Raw genomic sequence first — 25,341 nt, forward strand, 5'->3', positions numbered from 1 at the left:
GCCATAATACCATCTTCTCCTCTAATATATATATATATGTTATATAATACATATTCTATCCCTACATCAAATGTGACTTTTTGCTATATTTGATTAGTCGCAGAGGAAGAAAGATTTCGTCAAAAGCCAACCATCAGAGTGCGCAGCATTGTTTATTAATACCGCCAATAAAAAATCCAATAAATTACTCGTTAAAAATTAATGCAGCATAAATTTGGCATAAATTTTATATGTGAAATTTTATATGTGAATATGTAAAAATTCAATACATGACAAATTTACGTGTGTGGAGTACTCCATCACTTCACACACAGATCGCCGACCCTGCGAATAAGTAAATTCCTGTTTGGAAATTAAAAATTCTCAAAAGTTGCTAAAGCAAGGTTGCTCTAAGAGAGAAAAATAAAAAGCTTCTCACGTATGTCTCGAAAGCCGAGTAACTTTGTACGCTCCCGACTTCCCGCGCGAGTTCGTCGATATTCTCACGAATCGACGACCGAATCGACCGTGTTGCTGCTAGGAAGTTTCGTTTCGCCCGAGTGCGAATGTCGGTGTCGCATACACCGGTTACGCAACGACACCGTTTGACAAGACACACATGTAAAGTTTTGCAATGTCGAGTATCTAGTGTCAGCGCGCGCAGGGCGGGGGAGGCGACGCGGGGGGCTGGAAAGAAAGAAAGAGAGAAAGAACTTTGCGAAAGAACGCACTGAAATGTAAACCGGACCCTTGTGAGATTCGCGACCCAGCGACGGTCCCACCGACGACAACGACGATGCCTAACCGCACCTTCCGGACGATCTGGTCCGATCCGTGCGGTTCGGAACGAGACCAAGTTTCTTCTTTCTTAGCATAATATTTAGAATGCTACTGTATGATCTGGTTGTCTCTTCTGATAAAAAATAATTTTTTCTTAATTTTTAATTAAATATCAACATTCTTTTTGTCTTTCTTTTTCTGGTTCACGCTTTGTGCATCACACGAATATAATATATATTTCACAATTTAATTAAATTTAACATATGTTACATGTGAACGAAATGTATGCGAATTGATAAATATAAATAATACAGAGATGAGCTGCTCTATTTACAAGCAATAAATGTCGAATGGTTTGTACCATTCGAATTTTTAAGCGTCATAAACTGTAACTCACTTCCGGCGAATAAGTATCTATATTTCACGATACGTATCATGTCCGAGAATAAGTTCCCAAGGAACGCGCGTTGCACAGGAGAGCGAGTACGCCGCAGTTCATAAACCAGTAGTATACATCGCGCCCCACCTTCCATACTTTGACTTCCCCACCTATCGCTTGTAACGGGTAGATAGCAAAGCCCTTTTCTCCCTCGGCCACCTTTGCCATCCCTCAGGGGTCCGTGAGAGGTATCCACGGTATTTGTCTCCACGTAATCAGTCTCGTAATTAATCGCGGCGATGCATGCCGCGGGACGTCGCGCGATACGCTCCGAGAGCGTTAACCCTTTCAGTGCTAAGTTATTGTAACGCCATAGTATAAATAGGATCGTATACAGTTGTATACAAAATGTCGTGCTCAAGAAATCTTTATAAACTAAGCCGAAATATAATACGTAGTTTCCATTATCTTAATGTTTTAGTGGTGGTCGTTGGTGGTGGCAAATTAATGACGAAAAGATTGATGTGAAAGATGTGGAAGAATGAATTGCGTATATAAATAACAGAAGAAATAAAAAGTTGGAAATTTCAAGAAATAGATTTCCGCTGAAAAAGAGACAATCAAATAATTTCTTGTAATATTGGCAGAATACCAGCCGATCAGCATTAATTTTTGAATATTTGACTGCACGGTTTCGTCTGACCGCCATTGTTCTTTTCTAACCCTCCATTTCCAAACTACAACGATAAACAAGTTTATAGCCATTCGATGTCTTTGAATTGCTCTTTGCGTACAGGAGGATCGATAAAGTGAATAATTTATACGATATCATACATGGAAGAAGAACTATAAATGAAGATAATCGAAACTATCGAAGATAAACGAAAAAGGGAAACTATCAGAAGAACGTTCACAGCAAATGCTGAGAATACATGAAAGTCGTGCAAAGACCCAGATTGCTACAAAATTTGTTGCGAAATCGTTAACGACAGATCGACGAATGCGTTGTATTCATCTGTTTCGTGTTTTCCTATCCTTTCTCTTTTTTCCAATTTCTCTTTCATCGATCAGCGATCGAAACGCATGATCCATTCGGCAGAATGAAATGTCACACGCCGCAGTAGCGGGGCCGTACAGTAGAGAAAAACCGGGGCGATGGTGGGTAACTTTTAAATAAATAAAATCGATAGGGCGCGACATCGTATCTGAGGGAGCTCAAGAGGTACGACCTCCTCTCTCTCCCGGAGAAGAGGGACACTCTCATGAATAAGCAGTGTTCACAGGGGTGTGCGCCGCGTGATTTCGCGCGGGACTGTTGGCGATAGACCAGCCGGCGAGCGTTTATTTCGCGCTCGCCTTCGTCTCTCTTCCATCCCGAGATCCACCGTCCTCCGCCGCCCTGCTGCCTGTCCTCCTGCCTACCGCCCCGCACCCAGCATCCGAGAGTCCCATACTCGTTCCCGCCGCCGTCGCCGCGATGCCAATAACGAGGTTATCCCGCGCGACGCCGCCGCCGTTTCCGTAGAAACCCCTCGTCGCAGGGTGCTCTCCCACCAAGCAGTTACGGTGCGTCGACCAATCGGGCTCGGCTGGATGCTGATCGAGGGATGCAAAAGGCGGGGTCGAGCGCAGCGTGGGGATGAAAGCTCGCCGCCGCGAGGCGGGGGTCGAAAAGCTGTCCGAAGTCACGTGTGTCCGTCGGCAGAAGCCACCTTCGTGCTCCTCGACGTCGTCGGCCCGGTTTTGCCGCGGCTCGCGCCGCTTCCTCGGGGGCACGAAAACAACCGCGGCGGCTGATAACGATAACGAGCAACAGACGTGACCGAGACTTCTTCCCCTTCTTTCCGGAGACCGCGAAGCCACGAAGAATTTCGCGCTTGGACGGAGAGCATTTGGCGCTTCGTTCGTCGCCAAGCTCGATGTCCCGCGCGTGTATTGTTGTTTTATGTGGATTCGGACAACCATTCGGTTTTACCATCGTGCCTGTCTCTCACCTGTCAATGATGCACGAGATGAATGTTGTATCGGATGATATGACACGTTCCGTGTAACGTTCTTTTGAGAAACTTCATATTTCAGCGTGTTCAACGGATCGAATACAGTGATAAACGTTGACTATCTTCTGAGACATTGGACATGTCAAATTCTCATGTCGTGCGACACGCTCGAACGTTAACTTGGATCACTTGGATGCAGTGAGCTGGATTGGTGATTGTGACGAACGATAAGAGCAGTGCATGTCGTATGTGTATATCATATCTCGAGTGTATATTATACGAGTTTATTGTTGATATTTCATACTTTCCACTGCGACGTGAGAACGCATATTGCGAACAAGAACTGTGTGCAATACTAGGAAGAATCGAGAATATGTAGGTATAAAGCGACGTGAAAACTCTCACAAGTGAGATCTGAACGAACACTGGATGTTTGACCGCTCACGGACGATGTGAATGGTACTCTGCGATATTTGTGAACGTGCGAGTTGTAGGTTAAATTTGATTTTTCCACAGTGCGCGACGAGAGGCTTGATTCACGAAGATGAAGCGACGGCCGACCGGGTATCCGCAGCCACCCGTCGTTCGGCACAAAGACGCTCCTGATGACAGTCATTGTATCGCGTCGCCATAGATCGGTTCACCTCGTTCCCGTAAAAAAGAGGCGAAAGCCACTTCTGGAAATCTGTGAGAGGTCTTCATCGGCGGTCAATAGGACCGCTGGTTCTTCGGATGCATTTCATACGTTACATATAAAATCTGCTCCGCTCTGGGAGAAGCAAACAGCTGGATTCCCGATGGCCGTCGGGCCCGGAAGTGCCGCGATGGACCTCAGCACTACTCTGAGTAGTGCCTACCGATATAATCAGAACATGATGGAATATTACACTTGTAAGAGATATTCAACTCTACATGTATTTTTAAACCTCGCTAGTATAAATGTCTTTTTATTTTCTTCTCTTCTGCCAATAACACGCGAGACTGAATAATCATCCGAGTCTACAGATTTAATATTAGATATATTTCAAATTTAATTATAATATTAAAATGTATTGCTACACGGAAAGAACTATTCTGCTAAAGTATCTAAAAATTTAACTAGATACAGATCCGAAAATAATTTGGTTGGACCATCAAAATAATTACGTAAGAATCTCAATGATGAGCAATGCTGCAAAAAATTTTGACATTCTAGGAACCAATTATTTGAACGTCCTACATAATCATTTTAATAGTTCAAAACAAAATTATTTTCAAATCTATATTTAACTAAATTTTTAGGTATTTCAGCAAAACGTCTTTTCAGTGGATAAGACATTATTAGAATACCTCATTCAATTCTTCTTGATCATTATCTTGCTAGACTATTAATAATATTGCGATATATGTATATTTAATAATATCGGATGTCAAATCGCCATGTTTCTATTTGTTCATCAATTCTCAGCTCATTTTAATAAATATTTCCGGCAAGCCACAACTATAGCGGCACAATTTTAATAGATATCTAGATATAAATGGATCTAACCTTGCGATCGGAGACTTTTTTTTCATACGAGGAGTTTTTCCATTGCTTTCAGTTTACCGCCTATTCTTTATATTGTATATTTCTTCTAGCGCGATTCGAAGCTGTGTATAAGTTCGATATAGATGCGATTGTCAGCGGATGTCAATAACTAATGCAAAAAGTACCGCGAAACGCGATGTTCTCGTGTGGAAAACGATTCTCTCGGGATCACACGATTTCTCTTGGAGTTCGCCGACGGAGCACCGATTAAATAGAGCAAACAAGATGAGAGAATCAGAAAAGACTCGCAAATCCGGTATCTGTGGGTAAACGAGAGTGTGAAAACAAGAAATTCAACGGCCTTCGATCGCTAACTGAGCCGTAGCGGTACCGGTACCGACGAAAAACTAAACCACAATCATTGTAGCCGACGATCTGCGTAGGAGCTATTCGCAAAGACCTCGAAACTCTCTCTTCCCTTGAATTTATAAAAAAAATGTGCATCCGATAGTTTCTATAATAATCTGTTTGATTCCTCTTTGTGAAACATTATTAACCAAATGATCATAATTTGTCTATAAAGAAATGATATCTAGTGTAATTTTGTATGAGTATGCAGATTATTACGTGAAAATAATGAGTTCTGATCCGTAAGCATTTCCATTCAATTAGTAGTCGAGTCATATTAATTAGACGAGTTCGAACGTCACTTTAAAGTTGCAGTAATTAAAATCACCGCACATTGTGTTCATGAGCGCGCAGCTGATCCGTAAATGTAATAGAACATTAATAACTATGCAATATTAACAGGAATGATGGCAATCACTGACCAGCCACGTGTTGTAAAATCATCTCTAACGAACCGTGTGCTTTTTCACATAACTTTAGAAATTTAAGAGTATAAAAATTTGTGTTCATTATAATATATTATCTTGTATGATGATTACGTTGTGTCATTATTTGTTACATAGTCTGCCAATAAGAAGGTATAATTAAATCTTTATTATATATCAATGACATCGGATATACTTTTTAATTAACCCGTTCTGATTACAATAGTAAAATTCTAAGGCAACACATATTATACCGATGAATTACATTTCTGCGCGTATTTTTCTAACCAACAGGTAATAAAGTCCGTCGTATTCGCAGGCGTGCCGGCAATACATAACGCCAAGGCGTAATGTAATACGGGAACAAAGCAGCGCGATGCTGGAGAAATATCGAGTGACTGTACGGGAATCTATATCAAAGTTCTTGGCTTCCAATATACACACGTACCGAGCCACCGATCGTGTATCACTAAGGCTCATTTTATTGGCTCTGGAGCTTTTCGGGTCCTCGATTCCTAACACACACAAATGAAATGGAGACTGTATAAGTTTCTTCATATGTGTATAATCAAAATTTTCCATACACAAAGTTTAGATTATCTTAATTCAGACATATCTGAGTCCAAAAGAATTAATCTACATATTTTGTAAAATTGATAAGTTATAATTATCACCATTGCGTCATGAATAATTTTATTCATTTAAGAACGTAAATATTCGTATACATACTTTTTATAATCGTTATGAAGATTTTTTTTATGAGGTCTGAGAAATAACAGAAATCGGATTGGCCATTTCAATTCAGACGATGAGATTTCAAGGATATCGTTAGCACGACAGTAGTCATTGAGACATGGGCACGTCCGTAATGAGAATGTAATGGCGACTCGACCGATGGGGATCGCATTTGTCCGGAAGTAGTCCGCAGCAGCTCGGCGCACAGCCAGGTCATCTTATTTTGCATCGACGTTTTTATATCGGCGGCTCGAATCGCTTAGGATTGATTAGGAAACACTATTGGCTTTCTCTCTCCGATTGTCAATTGAAACGATGATAAAATCATAAATTCGATTTTATGGAACTTGGATGTAGCTCGACGAAATTACGTGCGAATCGTTGATTGACGATCGTGAGCGCATCCTATTAAGTGACGCTTCATTGAATAAGAGATTTATATTGAAACACTTCGAAGCAGATAAAACGAAAAGTAACGAACATGATCGATCTTCTTCGGGATAATCAAAATCAAAAGCTTGTTTTGATTTTTTTGTTTATCACGTTAGCTTCCAGCAAATCTCGCGATTTTTCATGTAACATTGGATATAAAGGAAAAGTTATGCGGGATATAGACAATATAGAGAATCGCAATTACATGGAACGAGATGCTGCATCTCTCGATTCGACGTATCCCAGAAGCACGGAACGGTGGCAATAAGCTCCAGTAATACAGTAGCCAGTTCCAGCGATGGCAGCAAAACCCGTAGCATTAGCAATAGCAGTAGCGGTAGCTAGTCGATTCGGGGGTGGTCCAGGCTGGACTCAGAGCCCTCGTATAGCTGTGGTCAGCAGGCGTGACGGCGTGTGTGCGTGTAGGGTAGTCATGGTGCTTTCGCTCTGGCAATGCCACCATGATCCCAACGACTATCCCCCTGACTACCGGCCGCGCCGCGGGGATGCGACCATAAACGCGAGAGCGAATTGATTTGCGACCGGAAAGCGCGTATCGTTTCCAGTAATGATCGCGGAGACCTCATTGTCTTCGTGCGACGGCGAGATCATCGAGTGAGCGATACGATATACGGTCAAATGGCAAAAAAACGTCGTGGTTCACGCCTCATAGATCGCGGTGTTACCGTAATTACGAAACCCCTCGGATGGAAATGCGAACGCGCGAGCGATGTCGATAGCGATGACTCGTTGTCGCACGTTTAATTCCTTCAAATTAGCTTTGTAACGAATGGAAGAGATGTCGAAATCGTAGATCATAGTTGTAGTCGGAAAACTTGAGAGTATATAAATAAAATAATTCCTATAGGAATAAGATAATATTCCTAGTAATAAATCTAGAAATGATTTTATTCATCATAAATAAAATAATTCCTAGAATAATTCTTAGGAATGATTTTATTTATAATGAATAAAAAGTAATTCCTAGATTTACCTGCTCATTCCAACAGGAATGTATTAATCGGAACAAGTGTTGAATAGTAAAGAGTATTCAGCCAGATTGTTATAAGAACTAGCTAATTTAACTCTGAAGGTTCTTCGAAAACAACGGTGATCATCGAATCATCGGTGCACTGGCACGAACAGAGAAACATATGTCGCGACGCAGAACCCTCCATTACGATATTGGCTCCAACTTATCGCATTAGGCAGCTTTAACGCGCGAAAATGAAGCCTGCGAACGCGGCGCTATAGAACAGACACGAGTGGCAGCGGGGTGTAAACTAATAATAATGAATGCTCTCGCAACATTGACCCTGGAATATTTCTCGATGCTGCGAAAATGATTAACTGGCAGAAATATTAAAGTTAGCGTTATGTTGCCGACGCATTCTATCGTCGCGTGCTTCATTATGTCACTACGACTAGATATCATAGATTTATACATGTGTCAAATAAAAAGGTACGTTAAATATACAAGTAGATGTGCAATAAATCATTACTTTTAAAACTACTAAAGCGTGAGAGACAAGTCGCTCTCTCAACAGAAAGTTTCGTCGACGAACGGTACGACATTCTTTCACGGAATCCGTCAAGTGGAATAATTCTGTGGCGATAGATCGCTCGAGAGAAGATTTACATTAACATTTGCGATCCGTTCTACCAGCTTCTCTTAACGATCGTGGATCTAGCACGCGCGTGAAGCCTGATTCACACGTAAATCGCGTTTAACACCGTGATTTCACGGCGGATCGTTCATGGCTGTTACATTAACCTTTTAAATCCGTACGCGACACTAATACAGCTTTTAAAATCGAGGTAGTGTGACGATACTGCGTGTTTTTGTTATATCAATACGGAATATTTCTTTTAATATTAGCGTTATTATGTTGGGATTTATTGCCGAGTTAAAAGAGTTAAGTCTTAGTCGACTAATGCATTATCGATCCCTATTTTTCCAGGTCATGGCGGAGTCAACCAACTCGGTGGCGTCTTTGTGAACGGAAGGCCCCTACCGGATGTAGTCAGGCAGAGGATCGTCGAGCTCGCGCACAGCGGCGTCCGACCGTGCGACATTTCGAGACAACTCAGGGTATCTCATGGCTGTGTATCCAAGATACTGTCGAGGTGAGTGCCGTACTCTTCCCGTATCCGTTACAACTGCAGCCTCTTGCCGAGTATCTCGTTCCGATAACGATGCGCGAGGTGGACAAAATCGTTAATCTAAATGCGCGAATCTCTAAAAATTTTACTTAAAGATTAAAAGTTAAGTATCTTATTTTAAAACATTATTTATTTAGTGTAAGTATTCTGCAAACAGTTAACTAAAACGTATCAGAAATGTATAATTGTCTCTGAAAATCGCATTTGCCAAGTTCGGAGAGCGGATAACGAGCAAACAACGTCGCCGAAGGGCAAGTGATTTATGAGAGAATCAAGTTCGTCTTGCCAAATGCCACGCCGCAATTTCCGCGCCGCGAAGTGGCCAAGGTCGTTCGAATCGCGGATGAAAAGAGAGAAGATGAAAAGACAAAAAACTGGAGAAAGAGAGACCGCTCTTTCCGAAGCAATTTAATTAAAGACGCTGTTAGGAACGCGAAACGAATGAATCCGAGGGATGAACGAGGAGACGACGACGCCGGAAGGAAGGAACCAGTCCTCATACCCTCGCGATGCGGGGGTGCTCGACGATATGCGGTTTTCATGTTTTTTCCACCCTCCAGACCCCCGCTCCGCTATATAACGGGTGGCCTCGTGCCGCTTTGATGGTCCGAACGTCATTCGCGTCCCCCGACCGAATATCATTGTCATATACGCGCTCTTTCATGAATCCCGCATAATAAAGGCCGACTGGATTATTTACTGCCACGACTGAAGTTACCATTTCCTTTTCCTTTCTTCGTCACAGACCCCTTTTTGAGCTAGGATCGAGTCAGAGAAACGAGATTTCGTCATTAACAATGCGAACGTCGTGCACGATCCGTCGGTCGAATTTCATTTGCGTGTCAAAATTTGAGAGATCGAATTTCGCGCAATTTAAATCTTCGGTCTCAGCACCGAAGGATCCGGAAGTTACGTCGTGAGTATTGAAAGATAATAACGTAGTTTTATTAATAGCCTGATACAAGTGCTACGATTTTCGGAGTTCCGCGCGCTCCTAAATTTAAATGTAGACAGTGGAGAACTTAGTGCTTGTGCCATCTAAATACATAGTTCTTCCGCGTGATGTGTGCGGATGTGACTTTATGACCCGAAAGTACAGTGAAAACATAGGACCTGTCGACGACACTGACGCGACATCGTTAACACCGACGCACGGTTTACGCAGTCACGCGTCGCTGATGGAACGAGAACGCCGCGCGTCGCAATGCTCCGTTCGCCGAATCTTATAAGCGAAACCGGATACTGGGACTTTTTCGACTCTAGGCAGTCTAGGCGAGGGTTCGTAAAATCGTTGACGAAGACGGCGTTGAAAAGTCCGGTGACCCCACGAAATCGAGTCATCTCCCGTTTGCCCGGAAAACCTTTTCTGACTGTCGCGTAGGAGAGATACAAAGTGCTCTTCTTCTTTAGGGTTACGTTTGAAGGAAGAAACGTGAGAGGGATCGTCGTCTTGTTGTCCTTTATGTTATACGCTTGTGAGGTCCGCTTCTGTATTCTAGATACGCCGCGAATTCTGGGGACTATGTGAAATGTTATGACTCGAATCTTGGAAAAAGTCTTTTACTAGCGTGCAAACTTGACAATATGTCTTTTTTCTCGCTCGCGTTATGACATCACGAATATATGTCTTATTAACTTATAGGTAATTTGATTAGCGATTGATTAAATTTTTTTTATACTTTCTAAATTTCAATCAGTGAAATTTAACTGAAAAAGAAAGTTTTGAGTGTTATATAATTAAAATACCGATATTTGCACGTTAGTTTTAATATACACTAAAAAAATTTACCAAATCTTAATACATATTTCTTTGAATAGTACTAACTAAATATTTATTTACAGTAAATAAGTATTTACTCAATGCTCAATTGTTCAAAAAAGTGATAGTTAAATCAAATTAATGGTCTTTGTTAAATAAATATATCAACATAATAGTTTTTATTAAATACTTATATGTTTATATTTAGTAAATATTTACTTAGAATTATTTAACAAATATTTATTAAAATTTAGTAGTTTTTTAAATGTAAATTAAATTTATATACTAAAGCAAGATTAACTATAGGTTAGAGATTTTACATTTCATTGATTTTTTAGTTGAATTTCACTGTGTATTCACTGATTATCAATGACATAATTGAGATTCAGTAATTATTTACTGATTCAGATTTAGAAACTTATTCTATTATTACTATCATAAACGTGCGTGTTTCGGCAACCTTTACTTAAAATGTTAATGTGAAAGTCAACACGAAGTATCGCGACGTTGTAATGATAGACGTAAATAATGTCATTTTTTCACGGAGGTGATATTTTCGATTTCGCGCAAGACTGTTTCGAATCCATTTAAATCTGAATTAATACAGCAAGGGTGAGTAACACGCCGGCGACGGCAAGGCAATTTGAAAAATCGCGCGATCTAATAGCCATTTCACGGTGGAGGCGGAACAAAGGGGACAAAATATTAACGGGTGAGCATTGCCATGTGGGCCTGAAATGGGGTTTTACACCAGATATGATCGCAATAATTTCGTGGGGGTGACGAGACCCAGGTCTGTTAAAGGCTATCCGATTGTGTAATAACTTCTAACTATGCATTCACGACTAAGTGTTATATTTCGACCATACGATAAATAGCAATCGATAGTTCAATGTAATCTCATAATAACAAAATATTTAAAATTTTTCCCCAAAGAATGACATCATTCATTTTGTAATAATAAAAATGTTATATTTTTAATTGAAATTTTCATCCCTCTACAACAATCAAAATTCATATAAAAGATCAGATTGTCGCAAAGAATCATAATTCGGCTCAACAATCCGAAACCCATTTTTCCTGTGACATGCAACGCAAAAAACCTGTTACGACGCTTTTATTCGCGCAAATATTTTTCACTGAAAAACGCGAAAGTCTAATACTGGAGCATGTTCATGTTCTGCAGTACACGCACACGTACGTATGCATGCACGTAAAATTGGCCAGATATCCAGCCGGTATGAGTCGACGTTGACGCCGACGCCGACGCCGGCGGCGGACCCACATCCATCAAGGCGGCCCACAAGCGAACCATTATTGCGGGCTATCCGACGTAATTGAATTTAAGCACGAGCGAAGATATTATTTAACTAATTAGGCACAAAGGGCGCGTTCACGGCGGGCCAATCGCGATTGCCCATCTCGCGCGCATATATACGCACCCCGCCGGTGGGAGGCCCGAGAGAAGAGGAACGAATGAGAGAACGAGAGGGACGAAGAGAGATTCAAAGAGCAGAGAGAGGGAGGTAACAGCGGGAGGCCAGAAGCCGTTTGTTTTAAAACAGCCGGTCGTTGACGCGCCGCTGGACGGTGATTCGTTATTCCGACGTTGGCCGCCCACCGCGGGAAAAACGTTCGTTCCTCTCTCTTTTTCCCCTCTCGACCTCCCGTGTACTGTAATAGGGCAAAAGAGAAAGAGACAAAATACGAACTTTGGCGACCAATTTCTTGTCGACACTGCGCTTTCGAATACAGTTTAAGACAGATCAAAAGATTTCTTCCTTCCAAGTATTGCGATTATTTCATAAAATATCAAACTAATTGTAATGTTACGTGAATTTTATTTTGTAGGTATTATGAGACCGGTAGCTTCAAAGCCGGTGTCATAGGAGGCTCCAAGCCGAAAGTAGCAACGCCGCCGGTCGTCGACGCGATTGCTAATTATAAAAGGGACAATCCGACGATGTTTGCGTGGGAGATTAGGGACAGGTTACTGGCTGAAGGCATTTGCTCGCAGGACAACGTGCCATCCGTCTCTTCCATCAATCGGTGAGTTATGTTGACACTCTATTCTATATATAAAGACACAGTTTTATCAAAAAATGTCACTTCATCTCATTAATTGCTGGCGAAAGACAAGATTACGTTGTTCCTGGTGATTACCCGAGGAATCGCGACATATGCTTCAACCGATCATCAGCGATAGGGGTGCGATCAGCTATTCGCGCGCGCGGAGAGTTCGCGTGCACCCTTCGCATGTGCATCGAGATAAGTACGCTTCGGCCCGTCACCCCGATCCTATTGACCTTTCGCAGGTTCCTTCGGGACCGGGCCGATTAATTCAAGTGTTTTTGCGTCGCCCGACGATGCGGCAGGCCAACGGAACACGAGTACTCTAGGCTGTAGGGCCGCCCTTACGAGAGCGAGGGGGAGTGAGCTCCCATGGGACAGCATTACAGCGTATCAGCACCGCACAAACTGAACGACTCAATCCCCTTTCGGCCAACTGAAAAGCTACAAGGGTACACAGCGGGAAAAGGAATGCGTGGGTAGGTAGGACAGGAAGGGGCAGAGAGAAGCAGCCGAGAGAAGGAGATACCAGGGTACCATTGATCGGCTCGCATATGTCCCGAGATTTAATCAGTCACTACTTAAGACCTTATCTCCCGCCTGGTTTGCAAGGGCCAGGCTATCTCACTCCGTCTTTCTCGCGCTTACGCAGCCGATAATGAAATAGAGCGTAATGCGAATCGAATTGCTGGCAAGTGAAATTCACTAACGCGATTTCTGTGGGCCGCAGCCGCTAATGGAAACACACGCAAATGAGTTAGCGCCCACGTAACAACGTAAGTGCTATGCGCCGCCGCTTATTTAAATTCCGCGTCGCGGTTGCGCGCGAGAGATTAGCCACAATTACATTTGCGATATACTCTCCTCCGAGAATCTCAATCGCCGCAAAAATTCATTCTTTCAATTCGATCATGAAATGGTAATCTTTGATTTAATTAATTTTTCTTTTCCTTTCTTTTTCACGATTTTCTTCGTACGATAAAGCTTAAGCTATAAAGTAATTGTTACGCCACGAGAGAAAGTTTTAATAAACTCGCATAACAGTGGTTACCCAAATAGAAAGCAATTAACGTCTCCCCGTCACATTCCCTGGTGTTTCGTCAAGCTTACTTTGTCATCATAAGAGTTACCTCGCACATATTTTCATTCTTCCTCTATTCGCGTCGTGCGGTCACGGTAGCGTGAAACGTGGGCGTGTGTAGGTACAGGAATTACTTTCTGGCCGAGGTTTTCGATGTGTCTAGGATTGCAGTCGAGGGTGCGGCGGTGGCTTGTTGCTCGAGTGACTCCTCCACCTCCAGCTCCACCTCCGGCACACGCTCTCGCCTCCTCCTGACTCCTCGCTCCCTCTTGCTTTCGCCTCCTCTTTTTGGCCACGGTCTCCTTCTCGCCACCACTACTCCTTTTCCTCCTTGTCCCTATCCCCTGACTCGAGGCCCAGATGGCGGGTATTGATCTGAATCCGGAGAGCAGATCGCCTGGAAAAACTTACTCCGCGGATACTTACCTACCTACCTACCTACCTACCTACCTACCTACCTATCTTGCTCGCTCGCTATCTACATGCACCTATCCAACGTACCATCACCCACTCACGTACACCGAACCCGCAACCTTCCGCCCTATCCATTCGGTACAAGTAAATGCATTTCCGTTCGACGAGCAACGGATAGAAACGCGCGCACGTTTGAGTCCCTTTAGAAAATGCCCACGCACTCAGTACTCCCCGCAGGCTAATTGTATAACGATTGATAACGAGAAAGACTTTAATTGCTATTCCGCAAAGCGTCGAAGTAAATATAGTTTCTATCCGATAGACAGATATGAAATTCATTGAGATGACAGTGCAGTTTCGAGAAGGGAAAGCAAAATCATCCAAATGGCATGATGGAGCAGAGATTGACATTTTACGACTTTATCTCGTATAAGCTTCACGAACAAATACTGCGACAATAGTAGACAATTGGTAAAGCAAAAGGGAACTGGAGATAGAAACGAGAGAATAGGAAATAAAAAAGAAAATCTTCAAATCAATCGATTGTGCTTTCATCGACGAACCTTTGGTGCAGCTGGAAGTTAGTTTAAAGAAAAGAGTGCAAAGAGAGAGAGAATGGTCTCGATATCAAATGGGATTTCGCCGCGAAGAAACAGGAACTGGGTGCATCATCGACCGGAGCGCGTAGTATACCGAGATTTCTCCCATTATGAGCATGTCCCGGTTTTTCTAGCTTCGGGGTAGAGAAATAATGATACAGCTAATATAATGTATTGTCTTGCTTTGCCGGAGCACTTCGAAATGAGACCGTCCGCGAACGCGGGATAGAAAGAGAAAGAGCGAGAGTAGAAGAGCAGCATGGAAGTCGTGCGAGGTAAAAAAAGGCGGACCAGAAGAGCGAAATAATGGAGTGGTTTTCGCGAAAAATAACAGTTATATATCCCGTGTATGAGACAGGATTGAGGAGAGCGAAAAAATAGGCGAAAAACGGAGAGAAGATTGGACGCTAACAGTTCCAAGCCTCTTCTTTATTCGCTAAAGACGCCGACGCAGCGACTTCTTCCTATTGTTCTCGTTGCGCGCTCTTTATGAAACGCAGAATGCTTGTCGTGATTAAAAAAGAACGTTTCCTTCGCATGGTTTTTATGAAGATATAGCTTTTCTTTTTCTAGTAAAAGGAATTTTCTAGTAAAAGGAATTTCGTGTCCCCAATTTATTTAATATATTTAACGGATCAAAAGAGTAAAATTAATTGGAAATCGTTTAATGTAAATATGTTCATCAGTAATTAAAAAAAGGAAGATGAAAGAAATTTAGAACATCAAAAGCATATAATGTCGTGCACTATCGAAAAAGCGGACGCATCTATTATGAGGATATGACATCGACAAAGATGAAATCGGGAGTATCTAAAAAAAAATATAAAGAGAGAAGGATTGCCGAAGGAGCTACGGTGAATTTCGGGAGAAAATATTGATAGGCTCGGCTTCGGCTGCGGAGTCACGGTCGAGTAGGCGACTTTCTACCGAGGTCTATCTTACACGTATACAAACCCGCAAAGGCCCACCGCCCCTCTCTCAAGCCATTCTCTCTCTCTCTCTCTCTCTCTCTCTCGCTTTCTTGGTGTCGATCTCTCTCTCCCTCCTTCTTAGTCGGAGGAGTCTCAGGAGCAGATCGATAAGGAGCGAGGTTCGCCCGAGAGCTTTACGCCGGGTTCACAGCCTCCTTCTCGTTTCCTCAACGCAGCCCCCGACGTCACGCTCTCGCGTGCCTCTCGCATTCGCCTTCGAAGCCGCAAGTTACGACAGAGTCGATATCAGAGCCAAAGGAAGAAGCCACCGCTCCCTTGACTTCCTGTTGTTCCGGTCGAGAATCCTTCGTTCGCGGGATACTAGCGTTGGACAATGTTTGAATTAGAAATTGAGCTTGTAGCTCCTTTATGCGATGAAGATCCAAGAATTGTTCTTCAAATATTAATAATTAATTTCACGTAGTTACCGATCTTATTTCCTACTTTTCAAATGACAAATTATTCGATAAATTAAAATTCCATTCACAATAAGGTCCATTTAAAATAGAAGGATGAATAAGATCTAAAAGCGATCTCGGAGATCCCCGCACGATCGATCACATTTTTAGTCGTAACTTTAATTCGACGTAATGACCAGCGCGGCGACAACAGTTGGCAGGAAATCTGTCGCATCGAATCTCGCCGGAATTGTATCAATCTGTCATCGCTCTTTCGTGCCGGTGCGCGGCAGCGTCGCTTCGTTTCTATCGCGCGACTCAATCTCCCGTCGAGGCGCAACCGGCTCCGCTTCGCTCTCCATTACTTCCATATCATTTCGCACCCCCGGAATCTCCCGAGGTGGCGGCGCACGAACGGCCCGGGCCATATGGCTGGCTGCTCTCCTGGAGGACATAGAAAGACACAGAGGGACAGCCAATGGGATGGCTGTTACTTTCATGCCACTTTCGGCTTTCCGGCCGGCATCACCGCTATATCTCCCTGTTCATCTTTCGGTTATTAAATTACATCCCCATAAATAATACTCTGCCTACCCCCGACGAGCTTATTTACCATTCCACTGGCAGTGCCGCGGGAGGACTCTTCTCCTCCAGGAAGCCGTCAAATTGTCGCATTTGTCATCTCGACTTCAACTCGTCTACCAAAGGAATTGGTTTACCATTTCGCATTCTTAGCAGAAAACTAATTCCTGCGACAAATCTGCGTTGATGATATTTTATCTCAATAATATGAGAACATGCTTGAAGAAATTACAATCCAAAACGTCGTTTGAAAACGTCGTTCTAAAATGAGTTTTTGATAGAACAAAATGGTACTTTATATTTTGACTATTTATTTGAAAGAATATAACAAGATGGTTTTGAGTACCAAGTTAAAAATCAAAGATTTCTCTTCTGGAAGGGCGATAGGATGTTGGTGTTTAAGCGAATAGCGGCACACACATGGCTGTAGGGAGAACAATATGGTGCACCATGGTCGTGGACTTCGTTAAAGCAGCCATATTTGCGGTGCGCGGGAGCGAAAGGGAAGGAGGCCCTCCTACATTATCCGGCACAGCAGCACCCTCGGGGGTGGGCGGAGGATCTGGGGGATGGTGCCTCCACGTTGGAAACGCCGGCAGTGGCGGCGGCGCGTATCCATAACCGTCCTTTGTCTGGATAACGCAATTATTACCGCGTTTCATCATACCCTCCGACCGAAATTAGCCCCAAATGAAGTTACAATTACGGGTTCTCCGTATCCTCCGTCAGCGAATGGAGGGAGCTGCTACTTTGAGGTTGTACCTCGACAAGATATGGACGACGATAATGACAAGAACGACATTGACGGCGAAGACGATGATGATGATGACAACGATAACGACGACGATAATGACAATGACAATGACGATGACGACAAGAAGGACAACGGTGGCAATGGCAGCAACGGCGCCGAAGGTGGCGACGACGACGCACGAAATTCAGGTTGCCGTGGAAACGTCAGAGGACAGACGGAACCGCAATGAAACCGGATGGTCGCCTACTCTGCCAGGCCATAATGCTTCGTCCCTTTTGTTCCTGGTCGGGAGCTGGAATACCGAAGTTGCTCGAGAACATTGTACCGCTGAAACTGCTCGACCGGACAGAAGCCGAGGCTTTGAGGATATCCAGTCGATCACGTTGGATCTACATAATAGTGGAAAATATTACGTTTACGATTCAACCTCACAGCGGAAAAATGCGATTGCTATTTATTATTGCGGAATGACTTGAGAAAACGGGCGTTTAATATCTACTCGATCATTAGATTGACTGGTAAGTTAATGAACCGTCGAAACTCTACTATTAATTGCTCATCACCGATGAGTAATAATCACAGAGAAGTTGAATCACGTATATTATCGTACCGTAATCGATCTAATGAATGATCGCAAAGCGAAATCGCGGTGTCATTTCCCACGACCTACGCCACGTATTATTCACATGTATGATTAATATGATACACAAAGATTGATAATTATCTCACCTAACTTGTAACTTATACGGATATGTTATCATGCTTTAAACAACGCGATGCTGGAAAACGCGAGGAACAGATTTGGGTATGAATAACATTCCTGATCATCATAATAGTGGATACACACTATCCTCTTGACTTCCCATGACCGTCTCGAGGGGGGAAAGAAGTGTCGGTGCAGGAACGATATATTATAAATCGCGTGTTACATTGTGCTTAGAGGATCGTCGGTGACTGTTGACTTGCCAGTATCATTGTTAGGAGCGTAGCTTTTGTCGTCGGGATACGCGGCATCGCAAACAAACACACAAATACACCGTGCACTTTCCGTACGTATATACGCGTATGCACGGATACACGCGGATTATTGTGTCGTTGGACGCTGGTATAGCCACAGTTAATATAGTTGTGTATATGGAGCCGGCAGCTGCCGTTTGACAATGCACCCTGCACGTCCCCAGATATAATAATATACTCATCCTGAACGTGCGAGCAATGGGGGGACACTTCATCAAAATGACTGAGACGCGCCACCGGCAACAGTGGCACGAAATGGCGCACTACGATGTATCGTTTTAATTCATACTTGATGCTTCGAAAGTATGTCCTACTTTTGAGCGTTATAAACTGTATATGTATAATATATAAGTAATATTATTTATTTTTATATCTTACTTTCTTGTCCTATTAGGGAAGAGTTACCGAATGCGTACCACTTAACCTATTTTTTATTATAATTTCCATTTGGCACTGTTTTGTAAATATGCAAATGAATATTAGAAATTGTAGCTTGAGGTTTTGAACGATTATTATTACATGTTTAACTTTCCATCAATAACAATTTAATTTATTATAAGTCTTTTTGTAAATGCTGCAAAAGGTACGATTTAGGCAACCGGTCGCCTAAATCGTATCTATAGGTATTTTTTATCGTATTTCCTTTGAAAGTATTTACTTTATGAATGAAAACAATTAAAAGTATAAGATTAATAAAAGAAATCATTAACTAGTAATTAATTAATACCTAATTTTAATACTTTATTGAAGAAATTCAAATATTTTATAATTATTAAATAACAATGAAAAAACAAATGACACCAAAATAAAATTGGCTTAAATATATTTTTGCACTTGACATTTATATTGATATCAATTATTAGTTTTATTATTGTCAGTTATCAGTCTTGTCTTTTGATGGTACAATTTAGGAAACTTGATGGATTTTGTAAAAATATCGATTTAATCTTTACAATGATTGCAAATATATATAATGAATATAAAATATTCTACAATAAATCTTCTTTTATAAAAATACAAAGATTTATAATAAAATTGGATGATCGCGTTGTTATCAGCTACATAAGTTGATTAAAAATTAATATCAGATGTACCTGATTTTTTAAAACGCCGCTAACGTCCATAAAATAAGACATAGGCTATTATATTTTTGTCTATATTACTAATTTCTCATATATTTTATATTATTGTTACTAAAAATTGTCTATATTAACTAATAGTATAAAATATTGATGAGATACGATTTAGGCGACCAGTACGCATTTGGCAACTCTCTCCTATATAATATATAATAGGATAAAAAATAAGATATAAAAATAAATATCTTTAGAAGGAATAAATATTATATAATATCCTTTGCAGATGCAACATTATCTCATGTGTTCCAAAGATGCTTAAATCTCTTCGTAACAGAAAAATTAATTTAAAAAAGTACAACGTTAATATAATTTAAAAAAAATTTTCTGTAAACGCAGCGTATTTCGAAAATTTAATCTCGCGCAGCACAAATGAGAAGAAGTGCGAACTCTGACGTCGCGGGAGTTGCTTTTGTTTAAGAATCACACCTTGCTGTATCGCATGGAAGCGCCAGGTAGCTCCTGCTCAGAGTATATTATAGCCTCCTCTTTCTCTCTTTCTCAAGAGTGGAGAAGAGGTGACGGAATATCAGGATACACCTTTTCCAGCCATTGTGCGGCTCTGAAGGGCGTACAATAGCCGTGGAGTGAACCCCGTATTGTGTCTACAGCTCGACGGAACAGTTCTGCGACTCTGGCCGCTGCTTCTGGCTCCATCTTACACACACTCTCTCTCTCTCTCTCTCTCTCTCTCTCTCTCTCTCTCTCTCTCTCTCTCTCTCACATTGCTCTTCGGGTGCTCGCCACCCCCTGATCCTTCTCTCGACTTCGAGTTAACAAGAGAGGAGTTTCGTTCTGGTACTATTCGTGGGCCATGGACGGAGCATCTGCCGTGGGACCGCTAAATCCTCGAAAGCCCCTTGAAATCTCTCGCAATCCGCCGCGGCATATAATGGGTCGTAATAACTTTAAAGCTCCGCATTAACACCGCAAGAACGTGAAGCACCCTAATACGCATTTAACTATGGTGCACCCAGAATTATTTGAATCTGTCATTGAGTGCGCCAGAACGAATAGATACGAATTGATGTTTTATTATCGGGATATTGGGGGCACGAACGATGGCAGCGACCCAAATTGGGATTTATTAAAAATTAAAATAACAATGGAAATTTTGGCTCAAGCTTCTAAATTCGTATTTTCTACGCCGGCAAGGAACTGCGGTAAACGACGTGTAAAAACAGATACGTTGGTAAAATGTAGCAACGTCTGTTTATAAGTGGCGTGCTACAAGAGAACGATTCAACTGCTGAGTTCTGCAAAATTAATACGAGCAGATTTCTTTATAAAATTCAAGATATGAAAAAAAATTAGTATTATATGGTTTAATATTGTATATGTTTTACATTATATGTAAATATATACAAAACATAAAAGGTTTTATAATTAAAATTTGCAAAATGAATTTTAACTTTATACCATTCCATATAATCCATACAATACATATGTGAAGATTTAAGTTAATGAGAAATGAAATGTTCTTACTCTTTCCTTCCTTTCTTCCTTCTCTCTCTCTCTTTCTGTTGTTTTTTCTCGTTGTGCTAGTAAAACATTTTTTCTCTGCTTCGTGGTCAATACAAGATTCACTAGCACTTTGAGCGATCAATAACGGCCGACGCCTAACGAGCACAATAATTGACAATTACAGATCGTTTGCGCTCGCATCACAATCCGGAAATCTCCTCATGATATCGACTAACGTATGTACGTATTCGCTAACGAGCGATCTGCGCTCATTGACAACCATCGATCGCCTCTTTTCGCCCACGCCATGATCAAGATCCACGCCCGTCGGCGATCTAGAATGCTTCTTCTTAGCCGTTAGATCATTGATCTTTAGTAATATCAGTAGAAACCTATCCTGTCGTAACGTAACTAGCTGAATAACATCTCGAAAGAATTAAACCGCGTGGATAGCCGTACTTGAGAGCCAAAGAAATTAATCTCGATCCGTGAGAGGAGAATTTAAATCCGCCCAGTCACCAACCCCCGACAGAGGAAAACGTCGGAGGTTGGAGAACACGCCGCCACGATAGTGGTGGTAGCAGCGGTAGCGACGGGAGAACCTAGGCGGCCCCAACGCCGGCGAAATGCGATAAAGTTGGCGTAGAGGTAATTTGAGTATAAAGTTTTATTCGCAATAATTTAGCCGCGCGGCCGTGAGTGCGGGACGATCGGGGGCAGAATCGGGTAAGTAGGGAGAAGGATGCTCTCTCCATTCTAGGGAGAAGCGTGCGGGAGTGCGGGTCATATATTTGATGGGATACTTGGCATAAAGTCGTGCATAAAAGTAATGTCGACATTAAAGTTTGTGGTTCCAGAGCTGTGGTACGAACCCGAACTCATCTCCTGGCTTTCTCGGAACGTCGCTCGTGGTTGCTGCCTACGATTTTCCTAGCCGTGACGGGATCGCGAGGACGATGGGGTACGAACTTCTATCATAGGAGCTCGTGTAATACTTGTACGCGTTCAGACGCGTCCATTATATTCCCGCAGTTACTATCGGTTTGTTAGAAATAAATTCCAATCAATAAAAAAACTATTCAGCATCGTTGTCGACCACGTTATTCGAGACGTGAAGACGCCAGACACGCTCGAGTAACCTCGATGATTTACATTCTCTCTGTTGCTTCGTTATATGAAAAATACGTATTTTTCAAAATTACTGCTCACGCAATTATAAAAATGCGAAATAAAAAATAGAAACTAGCGTTGCATATAGAAGAGAAACTATAACTTTTCTTTTTGTGTAATTTTCCATCTGCATCTTCTCTCTAGCGTTTTAAACAAAGGTAGTTTTAAAACGGCAAATAAATAATTCGTTTTATTCCTCTTGTTCTTAAATTTCTAAGTACACGCGATCCTGAGACTTAAGCAGCTGCGACATCCACATACTTAAAGCGAACGACAAGGAAGCTTGACTTTGGAATGGTGGGAGACGGCACTTCAGGGTAGGTAGTGAAGCAGTTTAGTTCAGGAGTGGCCGTTGGGGAACGATCTGACGGCGCCAGGGGAGGCATAGCTTCTTCCCACGTGGCACCCCCGACACGCTCTACCCTCATAATTCTACCAAGCCTTCCTCTGAGGCGCCACCTCCGGTTTCTCTTAGGCATCGTAACCGTGAGAGCGAAGGAGAACATCGTTTCGTACCGTATTCGCGGGAAATCCTCTTCCTTGTGTCCATGCCGTGTCAAGAATCGAGGGACTTTCTTCTCCCTCTTACTCTCAAACACGAACGAAAGCCGTCACATGATTTTCCAGCAACAGACTTGCAACCCCCAATGGCAAACTCGCAAATTCGCGCCAAAATGCGAGTTGGTTAGCTAACTTTACGGTGCACAACTATTGAACGCGACTTTAGCCAAGGTTTAAACAGCGGAAACAACTGCAATGGATGTTTAATTATCAAATAAAAAAAGTATAAATTTCAACGATTAGTACGCGATGTTATAAAAAACAGATTGTGATTATTTGTATGTCGTAATACGTACCAAATGCCATTTTCTTTCTTGTAAAGTCACTGTTAGCAATTTATCAGGTTTAAGCATGGAAGCTTAATTATATAGATGGAAGAAGTAAAACAAGTTGTGAAATCTGTGTTGGAAACCGTCGAGCTCGCATCGTCTCGCGCCGCAGATCGCAACGAGAATCGCCACGGGGAAAAGCACAGAAGAAAGGGCGCACTCAATGATTAGATGAAGTACCGGAATGGTAGGGGAAAGAGAGGAAAAGAGACAAAGAAAAGGGAAAGAGAAGAACAAGAGCGCAGAATCAAGCACGAAGGGAGAAACATTGTAGCGTCAGGAAAATGTTGGGGTTACGTCGTACGAACTTCGTTCTCATCCACTCGCTTCTCTATTTTCCCGGCAACCTCTGTCCATAAAAGACTCCCTCTCTTTCTCTTTCTCTCTACCTCAGACTACCCTTTAGTGATATTCCTTGTTTTCGTACAATCGATATACAATCTTTCCCTTTCAAAAATTATAGTTTCTTGAAGGATCCTTGTTCCGTATTGTAAACAAAGTGTCTCCAATCATTCTCGTCTCAGAAAAATCTTTGGAAATTGCTTTTTCTTAACTCATAGTTTATGAATCAATATTTCGTGCATAACGTCATGAAAATGATAACACAACATCGCGATCTACTTGCGCAAAACTGCGCAACTATTCGATTAGTCTTTGGTGAATTGCCCCATCCCCTGTCAGTGGCATAGAAAATTACCAGCCGGCTGCTGATATTTAGCAATGCATCGATAACGAGCACGCTCGCAAAGGATTACGTTAATTAGAGTGCCGAGGCCCGGGTGCGCAATGAATTTTAACGCGAAAGCTCTCGTTCATTCGGTCGCGTTCGCCGAACGAAGCGTACCGTGTCGCAACGGTTCGCACCATCTGTATCGCGATATAATCTGCACCTGTTGTAGCAAAAGGATTACTTCTCGGGTGCCGTTGCATTTATTAGATCGTCGATTACGTTCATTATGCCGCGCGAGTAAAGTCGTTACGTACTGTTTCGCGGAAGCCACGCGCGTCTGATTTTCATCATTCACGAAATACCTCTCGTATTTCACCACGGAAAAATAATAACGCATCGTTGATTATATATTATAGTGATCAAATACGACAACGTTTTTATCAGGCTGCTATAATCTTCTCCGGCAGAAATATTTTTCTTGTGCTTTTAAATATTTCTTTATAATAAATATCTTTTGATTGTTTGTCAATATATTCAATAGACACATATTTTCAAAATAGAAGCTTGAGAATCGCGTTAATTAATTGATAATTAATTAATATATATAAATGTAATGAGTGGTATCAGATTAATTAGTTTATCGGAAAACACGAGTGATTAGTTACATTGCATGTGTGAAATTTCTATGTGTGGAGAGCGACGCGCGATAACTCGTCGGTTTAGGATCGTTGGTACCTCGGCCACCCTAGAGTCTAACCTTGATAAGGATCGCTGCTAATTGTTGCGAATTGGTGAAGGTGGCGAACGAACGAGGGAGATTGGGCAACAGGTGTCATCTGATTGATCGCCGTTGCTCGCACCCCCACGATTACCTAGCCCACAAACACATCCACGGCAGAAACGAAGGACTTAATGTCGATCCATTACGTACTGGCCCATCCCGGCGAGAAATCGTTGACCTGACGCGCTCCAAAGTGCATTACGAGGTGAAAAAGAATGATCGTTGAAAAAGAGTAGATGTTCACTACGTTCTACGACCAAGCGTATGTGTGTGGCACACGTTGTGTACTATCCTTGCGAATTACTCTATGCGGAAATTTACATTTTCAGTAACCTTTTTGGTATTCTCGTTAATAGAAGAAAGATAATTGTATCACGAGTATTGCTGAGAAATCCAAAGTGCAAATCCATGAAAATTTAGACGCCATTATCGATCATTTATACGAGAATATATTACAATTCCAAGTCCATGTATCTACCGTCGCATAAAAATCTCTGAGTGACGAACCTCTTGGAAAACGGACTCATCGCCGATTCGTCACTGGGATGCGCGCGTTCTGATGAGGACGTTGTCAGCCTATGTACAAAAATAAAAAATCGATTGTTGCGTGAAAAGCGTTAAACCATCCAAGGCCGAAAGGGTGCGGCTAGAGATCTTCAAGAAATTCGACACCGTTTAGACAACTTCTAATTAGTCTGTCATATTTTTCAGAACCTGCTGAAGCTAGAATGAAATGTTCGGATATTTCATTCTTGTGCATAATATTTCATTCTGTCTTAA

At 42.1% G+C, this 25,341-nt stretch overlaps 1 protein-coding gene across 1 annotated transcript in view; it reads left to right on the top strand.

Moving 5' to 3' along the window:
* The window catches only part of sv (paired box protein shaven), a 105,043-nt gene that overhangs the window by 66,929 nt on the left and 12,773 nt on the right, over positions 1–25,341 (top strand). Inside the window, exons 3-4 of the mRNA XM_018462773.1 lie at positions 8,604–8,769; positions 12,416–12,613. Of these exons, the coding sequence (XP_018318275.1) occupies positions 8,604–8,769; positions 12,416–12,613 (364 nt within the window). The remainder of the gene's footprint in view (positions 1–8,603; positions 8,770–12,415; positions 12,614–25,341) is intronic.

Source organism: Mycetomoellerius zeteki, unplaced genomic scaffold (assembly GCF_001594055.1).
Source record: "Mycetomoellerius zeteki isolate Tzet28-1 unplaced genomic scaffold, Tzet1.0 scaffold145, whole genome shotgun sequence".
Taxonomy (NCBI): Eukaryota; Metazoa; Arthropoda; class Insecta; order Hymenoptera; family Formicidae; genus Mycetomoellerius; species Mycetomoellerius zeteki.